The 16,882-nt window shown below is 41.6% G+C and overlaps 1 protein-coding gene across 1 annotated transcript in view; it reads right to left on the reverse strand.

Annotated features, from left to right (window-relative positions):
- Nucleotides 1–292: 292 nt before the first annotated feature.
- The window catches only part of LOC118115335 (multivesicular body subunit 12B), a 37,459-nt gene continuing 20,869 nt past the window's right edge, over nt 293–16,882 (reverse strand). The window contains exons 8-10 of the mRNA XM_035166424.2: nt 6,053–6,108; nt 4,994–5,053; nt 293–592 (exon numbers count right to left, since the gene is read on the reverse strand). Coding sequence (XP_035022315.1) covers nt 551–592; nt 4,994–5,053; nt 6,053–6,108 — 158 coding nt within the window. The 3' untranslated portion in view covers nt 293–550. The remainder of the gene's footprint in view (nt 593–4,993; nt 5,054–6,052; nt 6,109–16,882) is intronic.

Raw genomic sequence — 16,882 nt, forward strand, 5'->3', positions numbered from 1 at the left:
GCTTCTGCTGGAAAATGAACGTCAGAGGGGCGTGTGTGTGTGTGTGTGTGTGTTTGTGTGTGTGTGATGAGGCTGCGTCTCTGCTCCCTGTTGTCGTCTCTGACTGCCACTCACTGTCAGCACGACCCTGTTATTCTGATGAGCAAAGAGTGAGTCACAGTTAACATCCCTTTATCACTTTAACTGTACGGGGATATTAATTATTCTATTTTAAACAATTCTGCTGTGACTTCCTGAGTAAGATAAGACAACACACACACACATTTACCAGAAGCATTTTAAAGACAGATACAACATTTCTAAAAGTTTAATGTTCAAATTTGTATATTATCAAAAATATTTCAAGAGCAGACATAGAATTCCTTAAAATAACAAAAACTTAAAATTTAAAATTTTCTGCTTAAAATTACATTATATACATTTGAAGCAAATCTTGATTTCAAACCTTTCTTGATTTCATTAGTTTGTTATTTTACAAATTATCCATTTTTTTCTTGAGTACTTGTCCAGTCCCTGTGGCTCTGTCACCCTCGGAGGCCTGGGAGGAAAGTTAGAGGGCGATGCTTTGCTCTGCGCTGAAGTTGTAGTAAAACTGAGGAAGACGAAGAAAAAGAGGCTGAACACACAGATGACTGAAAGCACATTGTCCAAAACAGAACAGAGGGCCTACATTGACAAGAAATCGCTGCCATTAAATTCAGGCTCACAAAATTAGTAGCATTATATAACCAATTTAACACATTTATAGCAGCTGAACCGTGGATTCAAACTTATTGGTTTAATGTTATCCACGCTATTGAAAGCCACAAGCATAAAATTGGCCTTACAGCAGAGTGATTAGTGGGTCAACCAGACTGGAGATTGAGGAAATATAAAGAAACACTGCCCCCCTCTGGAGTGTCAAAGACATGACAACAGGGCTTCTAACTCTCAGCTTATGTTGCATTTGAAGACGGGAAATCGTATTTAGAAGAATGAATAAATCATTTAAGCTCCTTCATGTTGATGAGATCAAGTCTTGGAAGCCTCAGGCACAGTAGCCTGGAGAGCTCAACACACAGCAACTTAAGGAAACATGTGCAAATTCAGAAAATATCTTCATTCATTTGATAACACATGTGCAGCTAATACAGGCAACACAAACACACTTCAAATACACACACCCAAATACAGAAATGTGCTGCAAGTAGCACAAACGACACTTGAAGACAGCGGCTGCTTTACCTGTGTTATTTGTTTTTCTTACCCCAGGTGGAGGAAGATCCTGCCTCTAACTGGCCTCTAACCCTGACCAATCAATACTCTTCATGTCAAAACCTAATCCAATCAGAGGTAGGGTAGAGGCAGGCGTTCTTCCACCTATAGGATGGAAAAAGTACTCAGACGGGAAAAGAGGACTTCAATAACAATAACAAATATTACAAAAAGCATGTCCCAGCCAAGTTCATCACTTTTTTGTCTCTGCTTAAATAACTTTTGTTTTCCGCTATGTTTCTGTATTTGCATTCATTAACTTAATTTGCTTGTGTTTTTGCACGCGTTTTCTGATGTTGCAGTATTTTGAGCTCTCTCTGCCTCTGTTCTCAACCCCCGGACATTTAGAATTTCTGGTGCCCGAAATCTGTTTGATATATTTTTAAAAGTTATATTAAGTTCAAAGGAGTTGCTTTTGGTGCGAATCCAGGCCTGTAGGCAACAAAATGACAAATCCACTTGAACAATTGTTTCTTTGTTCATGATTCTGTGCTTCCACCATCAGTTATGTTCACTCAGTCCGTTTTTTAGTCCACCTGCAAATATCTAGCCTCAAGTTATCGAAAATAAAATATCTATATAAATCCCTGAGTTCCACGCATGAAGATATAGAGATGGTAAATTTGGGATAAGGACAACCCTGACTTGAGATAGTGGAAGGAGAAACTGTTGGATCATGCATCCCAGAAAACATTAGCAGTACAAAAACTTTTGATTATTTAATAAAAATCCAATGATTAAAAAATGATAAAAAGAAAGAAAAAGTTCTAGAGCTACTTGTGATTAAATGATTACAATTAAATATTCAAAAATAACAAGCCTCACCTTTGATTAGTTGCTGTTTTTAAATTAAAAACACATTAATATCATGGATTATAGCTCCACTGACTGTACAATGATGTTTTGTGACATTAAGTACTGCTCATTTCAGCAGGTTAGACAGTTGTATTACCACAACAAAACACTAGGTGTTGCTGTATGATCACTGAAATAAGTTTCCGAATCTCCATCAGAGGCCACAGAGCCACAATGGCTGACACTGGGTTCTCCCGATCAAAATACCACCTTCCCCGATTTTCATCTAGTTGAGGCGAAGCTTCAAGTTACCCAAAACCTGTCACATATCACAAGCCTGTTAGTTGTGAAGAAATCCAGTCCCCCACCACACTAAAATTCAGACTCAACATCTGGCACAGTAAATAAATAAGCTAGTGTGTACGTGTACGTGTGTGTACGTGTGTGTACGTGTGTGTGTGTGTGTGTGTGTGTGTGTGTGTGTGGATGATGGATGGGGGAATGGGGTGTTATCAGGGAGAGCATGTATCAATGTCTGCCAGTTTTACACACAGGCTGACAGGACAGTGACACACTAGAACATGGGCGGCAGTCACCCAGACGAGCCGAGCTTCATTTCCTGTCCCTGCTCCACTGCCAAAAATATGTGACATGTTGTCTTCATTAATTCCACCTCCATTTGGAGCTCTCCCTCTCACATACCCCTGTACACCACTGTCCCTCCATCCATTCACGACCACACACACACACACACACACACACACACACACACACACACACACACACACACACACACACACACACACACACACACACACACACACACACACACACACACACACACACACACACACACACACAGAGAGATAACTCCCTACAAAAACTGAAAACCAATCATACATAGGTGCTAATGAAAATCTTGTCATGTCTGCACACACACGCTTCTTTCCACTCTTGCATACTCCCTCTGAAAATCATTAGCCAGCCGCCAACAACAGTTTTCAGCCGAGCAAACTACATAAAGATGTCACTTTAAATCGCTTACTAATTAACACTTAAAAAGACACAAATTAGATATGCGTGGCTAAAAGCAATTATAATATCCGCAAGTTTTGCGAGTCATTTGGGAAATGAAAAGAATGCCTAATTGCTGGAACCAACATCATCCGAGACATGGCTTAAGTGATGCCTGTTAGGAAATGGTCTTATCTACAACTGTGGCTGTGATTACAACTGTTTTCCTCAATTACATGTGCATATGTATAATTCTGGAGAGTGGGTCTCTCTCATGAATCTATATGTATTAATGGGCTCAGAAACCAGGCAATTACACTCTGTGCAGGAAGCACCACTAGTTTCTGAAGAGGGGAAAAAAGGCCCACAGTCAAGCATGGACAGTGACCTCTTCTGGACAACAGAGGGAGGAATTCACTTCATTTATAAACCTGAGATCCAGTTTCATTCTAGAAACATCCTTTTATGAACCACAATATTGTGAGTTTTTTGGTTTTTACTTTTTTTCACAAGTCCCTTCAACAGAAGCACAGACACAGAAAACACAATGGACTTTAAATTTAAGGTTCAAGGCTGGCAAAGGAAAACTAGACAAAGAAAAGATGCAGCTCTACAGACATGCATCACTTTATAAAAGAAGAACCTCTGATGTCCAGCGCGTTTGTGAGAAAACTATATTTCCAGCCCTTGTTCTGCAGATATCATCGTGGGATAATAATAAGAGGAGAGAAGTAAAAATAACACAATGGTGAGGGATGTTTCCACTTGGAAACTAATTATCAAGCTAAGCTGTGACTTCATCCTCATCAGCCTGGCCCCGCCATTAATCTTGTGCTGTCGTCCACTTCACTAAATCCTATGTGTTACACTATCTCACATTTACTTCATCAGCTCCAGCGCGACTGTAATTAATGATTTCTCATGCCCTTCCCTTCCCTTCCCCAGCTCAGCTCACCATGTGTCCTCCTGCTAATCACACTCTCTGAGAAGAAAGGCAGGAGGAGAGGGAGCGGGAGAGGAAGGAGGAGGAGAAAAAAAAAAAAAGACAAGAGCATATAGGATGAGCAGCCAGCCTGTCTCCACCCTGGACACACACACACATACAGAGACGCATACACACCATTAATACCTGCGCTGACAATGAGCTTCATTCAGATGACCATATGACAAGATGGCGACTGTGTGATTTGGATAGTATGTGACAGAAGACAGAGGCAGAGTGCAGAACAGACACCCAGTTTGATGAGGGAGTGTTTGCTCTGTAACACATCTCAAACCCAACAGCACCTGTTCTTTTACAGTGGTCTGTCACTTCCTGGCAGTTCTGATACCAAGATACCGTGCTAATGAGAGAGAAGGGGGGTTGTCACTCTCTTTAAAGCATGTGCACGTGCACGCACACACACACACACACAAACACACGCACACACACCCTTTCTTCCCTCTTGCTCTTTCAAACACATGGGCTCTAAAGAAGGAGCAGCACATACTGTAGATGATTTTCTTCCCCCTAATGCCTGCAGGCTACAGTGTTTCATCTGAAATAAAGTCGTGCTTTTATTTGCCTCTACATGATCTCCAAAATATTCACCACTGAAGATGAAGCTGATTGGAAACTTAAAAAGTTAAAACATGGAGAATCTGAGCAGAAAAAAAGAAATCGCCTCGAGATCCGCGGCGCTTCGCGAGTTGCTCGATTGAGCTGTTGCACAGAAGAATTGGGGGATAAAAGTCAAGTGTTTTGGAACAGGAGATGAAGCTTTTAAGAGAGAATGGCTGCCTAGTCTGGCCATGCTTTTATTCAATTGGGGCTTAGTGGAGCCAACAGGGCCTCGCTGTCTCAGACACTTAATTACAACCCCAAGACCGTTTGCTTTGCATTCTGGGCCAGCGGCGTCAGCGGCAGCCGAGCGTTGCAGCCTCTACTCACTTCCTCCTCGATCTCTGCCAGGGATTTGATCGTAATGCCCATTAAATTGACTTGCTGTATCTGAAATCAAAAGCAGGGAGAGGAGGAAGAAGGAGGAGGAAAAAAAACACACACAAGAAACATGGCGGTTAGGCTCATGGCTAAGTAAGCATGCTTAAAATCTTTAATCCTCTCCCTCTCTATGTCAGTACAAACGGGGCTATAGTGACAACCGCCGCCAGCCAGCCAAATGGACTGCATTGAGCCAGCTCTGCCTGACTGCATGCATTCATCACTCAGTCTGAAGGAAAGGAGAGGAGAGCAGAGGAGAGCAGAGGAGAGGAGAGCAGAGCAGAGAGGAAGAGAGGAATGGAAAGGAAAGGTACGGAAAGATAATGAAAGGAAAGGAAAGAGAGGAATGGAGAGGGATGGAAAGGAAAGGAGAGAAAGGAAAAGGCAAGAAAGGAAAAGAGGAAAATAGAGAAAAGGTAAAGAAAGGAAAGGAGAGCAGAGGAATGGAAAGGGGAAATAAGAGAAAGGAAAGGAAGGGGAAAGAAAGTAATGGAGAGGAGAGGAAAGGAAAGGAAAAGAGAGGAAAGTAGAGAAAAGGAAAGGGAGTGACAGTAATGAAAGGAGAGAAGAGGAGAGAAAGAGAGAGGGGAGAAATGGGAAAGAATGCAGAGGTAAGAAGAGAAGGGGAAGGAAAGGAAAGGACAGGAAAGGGAAAGAAAGGAAAAGAAAGAAATGGAGAGGAGAGGAGAGAAGAGAAGCAGAAAGGAAATGAGAGAAAGGAAAGGAAAAGAGAGGCAAGTAGAGAAAATGAAAAGGAATAAATGGAATGGATAGGAGAGGAGAGAAAGAGGGAGGACAGAAATGGTAAGGAAAGAAGAGAAGAGAAAGGAGAGGGAAGGAGATAAAGTGAAGGAAAGGAAAAGACAAAAGAAAAGAGGAAAGTAGAGAAAAGGAAAGGAAAAGAGAGGAATGAAAGGCGTGGCAGCAGGACAAGTAACCATTATCCTTCTCATATTAAAAACTTAATTATGCATCTGTCACTTGTTCCTCAAAGATATATTTTTTTACCTTTTCGGGGTTGTCATAAAACTTCTCAGAGATCACAAAGGGCACATCATCCAGAGCTGCAAAGACGAGAGGAAACACAAGTTTAATTTGGACTTTTAAACAATAAAAGAAGCACCCGGAGTATTTCCACAAGAGTAAATGTGGGATTATAAAACAGCAAAGCTATCAGCATCCCCTGTCACCCCCTCCGCTCAGACGTCTCCCCTCCTTCCGTGTATGGAGAGAAGATGAAAGGTTTTTTTTTTCTATTCTCCGCTTTATTTGAGCACCTCCACTCTCTCCTCCAAACCCAGCCCTTTCCCAACCCTCTTCCAGTTTAATTACTCTTGATTATTCCCGATTCCGTCTTGTCTGGGAGATGTTCACCTCCGAAACAAAGACACACTCGCACCAGGCACAGAAAAGTGGAAAGAAGAGAGACAAAACATTCACCAGATATCAAATTTGCATGAAAATAAGCCACACTGTTCAACCGGCAAAAAGCGGATTGAAATGAGGACTTGCCAAGAGCGTGGTGGTATAATTAGCATTTGACCAAACAAACGAGCTTCAACAGAGCTATAATTAAGCAGGCCTGTAATTAAGTGTATGCCCTTTATCATAATGATCGTGGTTAAAATGGTGTGATGGCTGCCAGTTGATTATTAATGGTGTAACCCTGTACTGCATGCATCCTGCACTGGAATCAAGGTGTCATGACTGTCAGGCTAGAGAGCAGCCCTTTGTTTATAAAATACATTAGGGTCCAAATTAACACAGGGTGACAGGGGACACAAAGCCCCTCGTTTCCAGGCTGAAGGGAAAGCTGCAGCTGTTCGGCTTCATTATAAAACTCCCAAATCGGGAAGCACAAAACTTCTGCAGCCGCCGGCTTCGTCGGGAGCCCAGAGAGCCCAAGAGCTTCCAACTGGTGTTCTTTAACCCACAGTCCATCAGAGCTGGCACAGGAAAAGGAACTCATAAATGTAAGCCTAGGCTGCTCAGGAGTCATTGCTTTGGAGCTGACACTCCTTTTGGTCTTTTCCCGTTCACAGCAATATTTTTAAGTATGAAATTCTAAAATATCCTTCACTTTGACACTTATGTGACTTTGCTTTCCTCTCTCGGTTATTGCCCAGATCCCCGGTTTGGCACTTTCCACACCACTGTAGTACAATGAGAGCTTTGTAATCAAAGCATGACCTTCACCCTCACGGCCACAAGAAAGCTTATTTAGTTTCTTGGCTTCCAGTCGTCTCTGAGTAAAAGTGCAGTAATAACAGGAGTCCACATTGGTCCATGGTGCTTTGAACTAAATGAAATCAGCATGCAAACATCCTCACAATAACAATGCAGTAACCATGCTACCAGGATGATGTTAACAGATTAAATGTTTACCATGTTCACCATGTTTGCTGATAATAGGCGCTAAAACTAGCTGAAGGCGGAAGTAGTCGTAAGTAGTTGTGGTCGTAATTTAATCTTGTGAACAAACCTTACCTTGGCTCTCCCATTATGAGTGCCCAAGTGTCCTTGGGCAAGACACTGAACCCCAAATTTCCCCCGGCGGCTGTGCCGGCAGTGTATGATAGATGCATAATAAAGATATTGCTGCTTATAGATGCATTTTATTAAAGGGTGTGTGAATTTAAAAGTGCTTTAAGTGGTCATCACGACCAGAAAAGATCTATATAAACACAGACCATTTACCGTTCACCATTTACCTCATGACTAATTTGACTAATGATGGTGCTATATGAAAATCTAGGGATCACCAAAGTAATTGATGTTCAGTTCATGACATGAGTGTTTGGAATCCACCCAATAGTTGAGATGTACAGTATCTATCTAATAAATCCAGAAATCTCTATGTGGAAAGTATATCTCATATTATCGGCTTCACACCTGGTATATGCATTGTGATGGGTGATGTGGACACACGATACATTCAATATTAATACACTTTGAATAAACAGGCGACCAGTGCTCCGTAGCAGCGGTGGTTGGGACTCAGAAATGTAAGTGACGTCAATCAGAACAAGAGTGCGCTAACAACAATATCCAAGACAACTGATTCTCCAGTTCGGGGTTCTGCGTACTATGTTGAGCTTCATTAAACTTTGAATGAGCAGGTGAACAGCTCTTTGTGCAGCAGCTTCAGGGTTCTGTTTACTGAGTCCAGCAGCCGGTCTGTACTTGCAGGCAGGTTTAGAATGGATACTGACCTACTCACTCAAAACCCCAAATGTCAACCTCATGGTGGGAAAAAAAGTCAGGTGATCACCAAAGTCATCAGGGCTCATCATCTGGGATTTTATAGGAATCAATCCAATAGCTGAAATATTTAATTCACCCAAAAGCTGTTCTGTGACACCAACATCCCTGTAGCAGCTTTGGATGAGTGGGTATTTAGAGCAGCAAGGAAGCCAGGCTGACCAGCTAAGCACAATGGCTTGTTGTAGTCATAAAAACAAGTGAATAAACATGCACTGCTGTGTCGCTGGGAGTACCGACTCCAAGAAGCGGTCGGCAGGGAGAATACGGTTTAATCTACAGCCAGCCACGAGGAACTGAGATTGTAGCTGCTGATGGATCTGCGTGGCACGGACAGATGAATGCACAAGAGCTGAAGGCCAGAGAGTTTCTTTATTGCTCACGGATTACATTTAAAACCAGATCTCACTTTGTATTCCTCCACCATCTATACTGGAGAGGCTATCTTACAGCCAGACAAATGGAGAGGCGCAGGAGATGACTTTGTGGTAAGGAATGAATGCTGCACCGCGGAGAAATCCAAAAGGTGCAAAGGGCAAAAATAATGTAAATCCAATCTTCTGACCGGGAATCCCACTTTGAAGCATGTTTGAGGCTCTCAAATGACCAGGCTACAGTCCATTAACTCATGAGTGTATTACAGTGTGGGGGAACCGGGTAGTGATTTGGCGTTTGGAGTGTATGAGCACAGTCAATATGAAAACATCTGGCAGGAATTTTGGCACAATGACTACATTGATGATGATGGTGATGATGATGGCGGCGGTGAGCACAGAGGTGGCGTTAAGTAAGGAGGACCCTGTGGCTTGAGTGATTGTAGTGTAAAGAACGGAGTCAGCACAGGCCCCGTGTGGATCATTGCCTTATTAATGGCTCCGTCAGGTGCGATGAGCAATGGCTGCATTGTCATCTCCAGCCCCTGGGCACAGATGAATGGCTGTTTCAGGGCGGGAAGGGCTCCCTCGTACGCTGGGCTGAGCACTAATCCCTCACTTTTCCATTGTTGGATGCACTGTCACCCAGGACTTCAGCTGCGCCATACATTGCATCTCCAGGACTCTTACAGACGTGGCCATGTGGACAAGCGTACATACACACACACATAAAGCACACGAGTTGTGCCCCGACACTGACTGATGGAAAAATATGTGCGGGTGATCGAGCATAACCCATATCACCACCACAAGTCAAGAGTAACAGTTTGGGAATGTTGATGAACTTTTATTTTACACTTCACTAATTCAGCAGAATTGCATTGATCTCTGTCGGGTGCGATTACTTGGGTGAATCTGTCTCGCACCTGAATTAAGTGAGAAAGTCTCGGCTTGGGCAACAATCAGCAAGTGAACATCCATCACAAATTTGGACTCACGACTGAGCTGATTTCTCTTGTTTAGTATCGTAAAAATAAATAATAAGTAAAGCTGGTCAAAAAGTGGATGGAACTACATCTGGAATCTGCTATAAAAAAAATTATATTGCCTCCTCTCCCTGTGTATCCAGGCTAGACATTGCAATGCCTTTCCTGTCGGCGTGGATCTCAATTGGAGCTGGATTCTTTATGCAGACCATGAAGGTGCTATTCTAGTTGCAGACCCCGCTCTCTGTCACCTCTGCAGATAATGGTGAGTAGATGAACAGAGAGCTGGAGGAGGACCCCCTATGCCCACTCACAGCCCTTAGCCCCGCTCTGACATGAGAAATAGTGCCCAGGCCTGACAGCATCTCGGAGACATATTGTAGTTTATTTTGTCGCCCGGGCATGCCATCTGTGCCATTCCAATGGAGGGTGTGTGTTCAGGCTGCTGCTGCAAGAGAGGGCGCGAGGCTCTGGGTCCCTCAGTAACTCTGCAGCCGCGGCAGGTCATTAGTCAAATTGCCTAATGAGAGAGAATACAAATGGCCCCCTACCCTGACAGGAGGAATTTTGGAGGTGTCAGAGCTCCTGACCCGTGCTATGAGAACAGATGATAGCGAGTTGCTATTTTCAGATTCTTTTAATGACTACGGCTCTATGAAACCCATTCTTTTACTTTTATCTTCTCCCCGCTTTTTCAAACTCTCTAGACAGATGAGCGGAAAAAAATAAAAACTTTTTAATATATTAAAAATTTCACTTGCAAAAGTGGAAGTGTAACTTTTGAATTATTTAAATGTTTACTGGGGAGTCAATTAACATTCTAAAAAGTGAATAAAATTGATGCCAAAATAGATCACGCACTGAAATGATGTTGAGCGCTTCTGATAATCTATTTTTATTTGTTTCTGCCAGCTGCATGCAACTCGTTTCCCCGTCTCACTGTAGCGTACACAAGCTTCTGCTGCAACTCTGCTGACAGCGAGTCAGTTATACTGAAATATTAATTATACCTCAGCCAAATGTTTAAAATGTAAACAAACTTAAATGATGCTTTAAGCTTGGAAAATGCAAGACATCCAGTGGATACACGTCCTTATAGCTTCAAACTGCAGGCTCGAAAAATACAAATAATGGTTTATAGAGGGGAAGAAAGAAGAACATGGTGAGTGAAAAGAAGATAAATCATTGTACATAAGCTTGCTGTTTGACCTCAACTGAAATTATTAGATTTTTTTACCATTTTCAGCAAGAAATGTTTACTCCGTTCTTTTGTGTATATGTATACATGTACGTGCATATGTAAGTATGAGTGTATGGATATATGTGTATAGGTAAATAAATTATGAAAAAATAATGTAAAAAAGAGAAAAAAAGAAATGTTTAGTATTATATTAGGATGTGCTACTTTTTGTAAGAATACAAGGGAAATGTATGAAATTCACCAAACACTTTACTTTTACATGTAACACCTTTACTGACCTTTATAACTGGCCTTTACAGTCAGATTTGAATGATTAAGATTATCGTTACATGGTGCTAAATATTTATGTCTTCACTGGCAAATAAAAAAATGAACATACTGTTTGAAATAATTAAAACAAAAAAAAGCCACACAAAACAAACAGTGCGACCAGAGGGATGCAAAATGGCAAGCTTATGTAGAATGACCCACTTACTTTTCCATCTGTGACAAGCGGTCCTTGAAATCTGGTTGTGGGTAGGGAGCCAGGCGGCAGTCCCAGTCAGGCGCTGGTCCATCACTCTTCCAGAAAGTGGGCAGAGCCAGAAACACCTACAGTGACTTGGCCACAAACACCGCTGCATAGCACTGTATACTGTGTGGAGGCACGTACGTGTGTTATAACTCCTCCAATAATGCATAAGTGAAAGTTAGATTGTATTGAGTTTAAATGTAGAACAGGATAATTCAATAAAGTACCAGAATTGCATGGTCATTTGGTATAATTGTAAAGCCTGTTTTAGTTGTTTTATGATGCTCCGTACTGGAGAAATACAGGGACAGCACTCTTTTGCTGGATGGCTCTCATGGAATTAAATGGACATTCAGACTTTAATCAGCAACACAGTGTCTTTAAGACATTGCCATGGCACTGACATTGATCCCCAGCTGTGGCTGCTGCTAAACGTGCAGCAGAATGTGTGTATAAATGGGGTACGCCTCTCTGGACAAGTGTAAACGCTGGCAGAGGGCTGACAGTAAATTGCATGTGCCGGATGGGACACAGCAGAAGGCACAATTACACAAATCCCCTCTTAATTAGCAGTTCTGTGGGCAAACTAAACCGTAATGATGCGAGGGATGTGGCGAGCCCCGGAAATCCTAACAAGAAACACTCACCGGCACAGGAGACTGGGTCACATGGTTCCCCTGAAGTCGGGACTGACGCGTGATCTGTTTTGATCAGCGCGGCAGCAGGAGATGATCCCCGTGTTGCCCTGCTCCCCACAACCCCTCGCCCTCGCTGAGCTACTTGCCCTCTGGACTGTGGGTAAAGCAGCAGGCCCTGAGCGGTTGTGGGTGGCGTTATTAAGTTCTCCATGCTCACAGTACCAGGCAATGTAAAGTGGCATCTCACACAGTGAGTAATGAACTGTGCCAGAGTAGAAGCAGGAGGGATGACAGCCAAAGAGGCCTCCTTGGCAGCCACTAACCTGGGCATCCACCAATTTATCATCCCCTAGAACCAATCCACCAATGCTGCGCTGCCATTTGTCATTAATTATGCTAATAAGGACACCATTACTCTCCTGATGAAATGGGCAACTGTTATTAGTACAATGCACTTACAGTTCCATACATATGCATTTGATTATTAGTTTTATTGTGTGTGGAGAAGTGCACTTTAAAAAGAGATAGCTTAAATAAAACTGTTAAGCAAAGTATTTTTTCCTGCTACAGAGGAGCCCACGACATTTCTGTCCAAGCTAATTGACTCTTATGAGATGACAAGGCAACACTTTAATAATCATGCACTATTCCTTGCACCCCTACCATAAAAATGGCCCCATCTATGTAAAAACACTGATGGGTTTGAACTTTTTCACAGGAGACTTTATGGCTCTAAGCAAAGCAGTCTGAGCAGAACTATTTAATATACAGTAGCTTCTGGGAGCCCCAGATGCCCTTTTCTACAACGACTTCATTCCCAGAATCTCATTGTGCTTTCTAAATCACACCACAGTATGTATTAGAAGATCATTAATTACAAACTTAACAAGTCAGCAGAGCCATTAAAAGATCTTTAAGGCATATTTGACCATAAATCTCCTTAAACTATATTTAATGACTGGATTTTTGTGAAATATTTTTTATCAAGTTCTAATTAGATGTGTGATAACAAACCCTGCTGTACACGGGGCAAATGAGGGAGCCGTGACAGGCCCATCCATTGAGGCTGTCCACGTCTGGACACTGAAACTAATGGAGCACTGCTTCTATCTCAGGGATGGATAGAAAGCAATGAGGGATGAGACTCCAGAGTCCAGTCTGGCCTGCAAATGCAAAAGCCTGCTAAAATCTCTTATTTGACTATAATAAAGGTCCGAAACTGCCCGAGGGCCTCAAGACTCCAGTCCCCAAAAATCCATTAGGATTTATACAGGATTGATCCTCAAATACTTGGCATCATCGCAACGGGATCGATCATGTTTTGCTACAAAAGGCGCGTAGTCATAAAGAATTTTTGACATATCAACAGAATAAATTCCAACAGGATTGTTTTGAGAGGTTTCTCACCTGTTTGAAGCAAAAAAGCACTTTTTAACTGAGGCGATACACAGACTATACTCAATGAGGAAAAAAATACTTCTTAATCTTCACAGTTCACTTTGGTCACAACAGAATGGATTTGTTTAAGACATATTTCAATGTTTTCCATTTGGATCATCAATTTCACAGATGACCGTGTTTTAAAAAAATCTGATTTTTGAAAATACACACCAATATTTTCCAGAATCACAAAAAAAAAAAAGAACTTGTAGCAAATCGGATAAATACTTATTACACAATCTCCACTTACAAACTGTTTCAATAAACAAACTTTGACTCAACATCAGAAAATGATGTTGAGTATATTTTTATATAACATTACATATATGATCTATCCAGACATTATACCATATACTTTATACTACCTTTATGACACTAATATTAATTATCCTTTAACATAGAATTGTCTTGACAGCATGCTGGTGTGGTTTCAATCCCATGCTCAGTTCTGTAGTAAGTTTGCCATAAAACACTGAAACTACCCTGCTATGTCAATATGGAAAATGCACAAATAGCTAAAACCTAAACCTGAATTAAAGCTAATTTGAATAATATATTATATCATATACAAGACGTCAAATTATAAAATGAAATTCAGCACTGCTTTATATAATTAGTTTCTGGGATTAGTAAACACATTTAGCTCTTACTCATGTGTGTGTGTGTGTGTGTACATTAGGTGTAAATACTTTTCTTCTGCTGAAGCTCTCTCTCGTGCTCTGCTTCGCCTTTTGCTGACCAGGGGAATTAAGGAGCAAAATGTGGGTTTTAAGAGCGTTCCTTTCATGTCTTGATGTAAGCTTTGGCATTACTTCAGACATCAAGATCGGTTTCATAGAAATCCCATTCCATCTAAAGTAAAAGCTCGGCAGTAAATCTGCCCATACCTCCCCCATAACACTTCCATAAATGATTCATTCAGCTCAGTTTAGCTGATGCAAAACAGAATGTTAGTGAGTTGTGGATGGAGCCCGAGCTGCAAGTGTAGGACCAACCCGGCTGCTTAGTAATTTCATCAATCTCTGGGAGAGAGCGCGAGCACGAGAGAGAAAGAGGAGAACGGCGTACACTAATAATAACTTTTGTGTCACTATCCAGAGGTTGTGTTTTTTAATCCCTCAGCCTAAAGAATTGTGTTATTCTAAAATATAACCCCGGCGGTGCAGAAGCGGTTGAGATCCATCATGGTTTGAGATAAGAGCCGGTTGATCTCCTCCCTCTGTATAGCCTTGCCCAGAACTACACGGGGCGATAAGATGGAACTTTTGTTTGAAACCTGATGAGAACCCTCTTAATGAAAGTGCTGCGCCAAAAATAATCTTTTTTCTCCATGTTAGTCAATCAAGAAATGGTGTAGTTGGGGGGAAAAAGAGGAGAAAGAAAGTAATTTTGCATAATCAGTGAGCACCATCTGGAACAATTAACCAAATTCCACAGAACTCAGAGGATCAGTCATATTGGCTTATTAAAGATCCAGAATTATACAAGTAATAAATCCTTGGAAAAACGAAGCGTACCCCTGCCTGTCACGACTATTTTAACTTCAAATACAGTGGAATACTTGATAAGGCTGAAAAGAGGAGATTAATATATGCAAATTATGTCGAGCATTTAAAAGCCCCCCAACAACTGTCTCCTTTTTTTTCTGTCTCTTATTACAGGGCTTTATGTTTTATTCATACACCAACTCACCTGTCATTTCATAAGCTATAATATTATGAGGGTATTATTAAACAGCATAAAGTACAGCTTTAATTGGAAAGCTCCATTGCATTTTCCAATTATTTGCAGCAAATTAAAAGCAGATGCACATAGTTTAATAAGAATTCTAATATTGTTTCCTGAAAATCAAAAATCACTGTCATCCTGCCAAGATATTTTGCAAACCCAAGTTAATTTTGAGCCTCCTATTTTTTTCCTTCTTCCTCCTCCTCCTCTGAAGGATGAACTGTCTGGTGTCTGTTAATTGAAGTTCCCCTAATGGATAGGGAAATAATTGCTCTCCATATTACGTTAGATCAGGGCCAATGTCAGGATGTATTTTTGATTAATGCGATAGATATGTAAATGTATTGCTTTTTATTACGTTTACCTTTTTATCAGGTGGATGGCTGCTGAATTCTATATGTTGTTCTGTAGGTAATGAAGCGAGACTGCAGCGCAACTGACTGAACCGTCACATAGGTTTCTTTTACAGATTTAGACTTTTTTTCCCCCAGCACTGTTACATATATTTTTATCAAAGATATGCAACATGAGACACATTTCACAAAATGCAAATTTAATTACCTTTAAAACATCCTGCTTTTTCTGTCAATGTATGAATAATGGACCTAATTGGCAAAGGGACTTGGCGTGGATCAAAGCAACACCAATGAAGAAAAGCAAAAGGTTGGAGCTGCTATGAAAACTTGATAACTTTTCAAATGAGCTTGAACTGTCAAGTCAAAGAGGGCAGCAAAATAAATGTGAATTAGTTTTTAATATTCTGGTAATAAATGTCAAAGCGCCTGCACATCACATCTGTACATGATGTGACTGCAGATGACAGATTTCCCAGACATGTTACCTCTCCTCCCCTCAGCTTGCTCTTTTTTTTGTGTTGGGGTTTTTGTTTTGTTGGGAAGTGACGGAGGGTTTAATCAAGAAAGCAGGCAATTCATCAATCCTAAAGAAGGCGCCTGTACAACCCTGACAGAGCGCACATGGTTTTAGACCAACTCGAACCTGGCCAGCTGTCAGCCCACACACACACTCACACACACAACACACACGTGCACACCCAGGCGCCCACGCACCCACATACACACACACCCGAGCTACCACCACGGTAACAATTAACACAAATAGGCTGTCGGCTACGACCTCACACTTGGTCTGCAGGCTATCACATTGCTAATGAAGGGAAGTTGCGTTATCTCACATTCACAGTGTGATGCTGTGAGGCTGACGAGTACACGGTCGCAAGCAATAAAGCAAGAAGCATCTCAGGCTAACGCCATTAATCCTCTTTCCTTTAAAATCTCAACAACTCATGAGGAGACACATAAAGGAAGGAGGAAGAGGAAGCGCGTGCACCTGCAAAGGACAGTTTTTCTGCGGATAAATGATGACTGTTGGCAGCGTTCTGTACAGTATGTGCATGTTCTTCACTGTCACTCAAATCCCGTCCCAGTGGAGGAATCGCACACCAAATGCCACAAACCAGTCAGCTGTGTGGTAATGTCTGCTCCTTCAGGGCTACACTCTGCACACTTGTCTGGACTAACTTCTAATGACCGTCATACCAACACCGCGATGTATGCATCTTTGTTTTGTCAATTATGTTCTATTTCTTTCAAATTAATTTAAAGCATTAAAAAATAAAACTCTTAAATTTCTGTACATTTCAGCAGCTGTTTAAAAGTAGACTTGTATTAAAAAGGGT

This window comes from Hippoglossus stenolepis, chromosome 9 (assembly GCF_022539355.2).
Source record: "Hippoglossus stenolepis isolate QCI-W04-F060 chromosome 9, HSTE1.2, whole genome shotgun sequence".
In the NCBI taxonomy this organism is placed as follows: Eukaryota; Metazoa; Chordata; class Actinopteri; order Pleuronectiformes; family Pleuronectidae; genus Hippoglossus; species Hippoglossus stenolepis.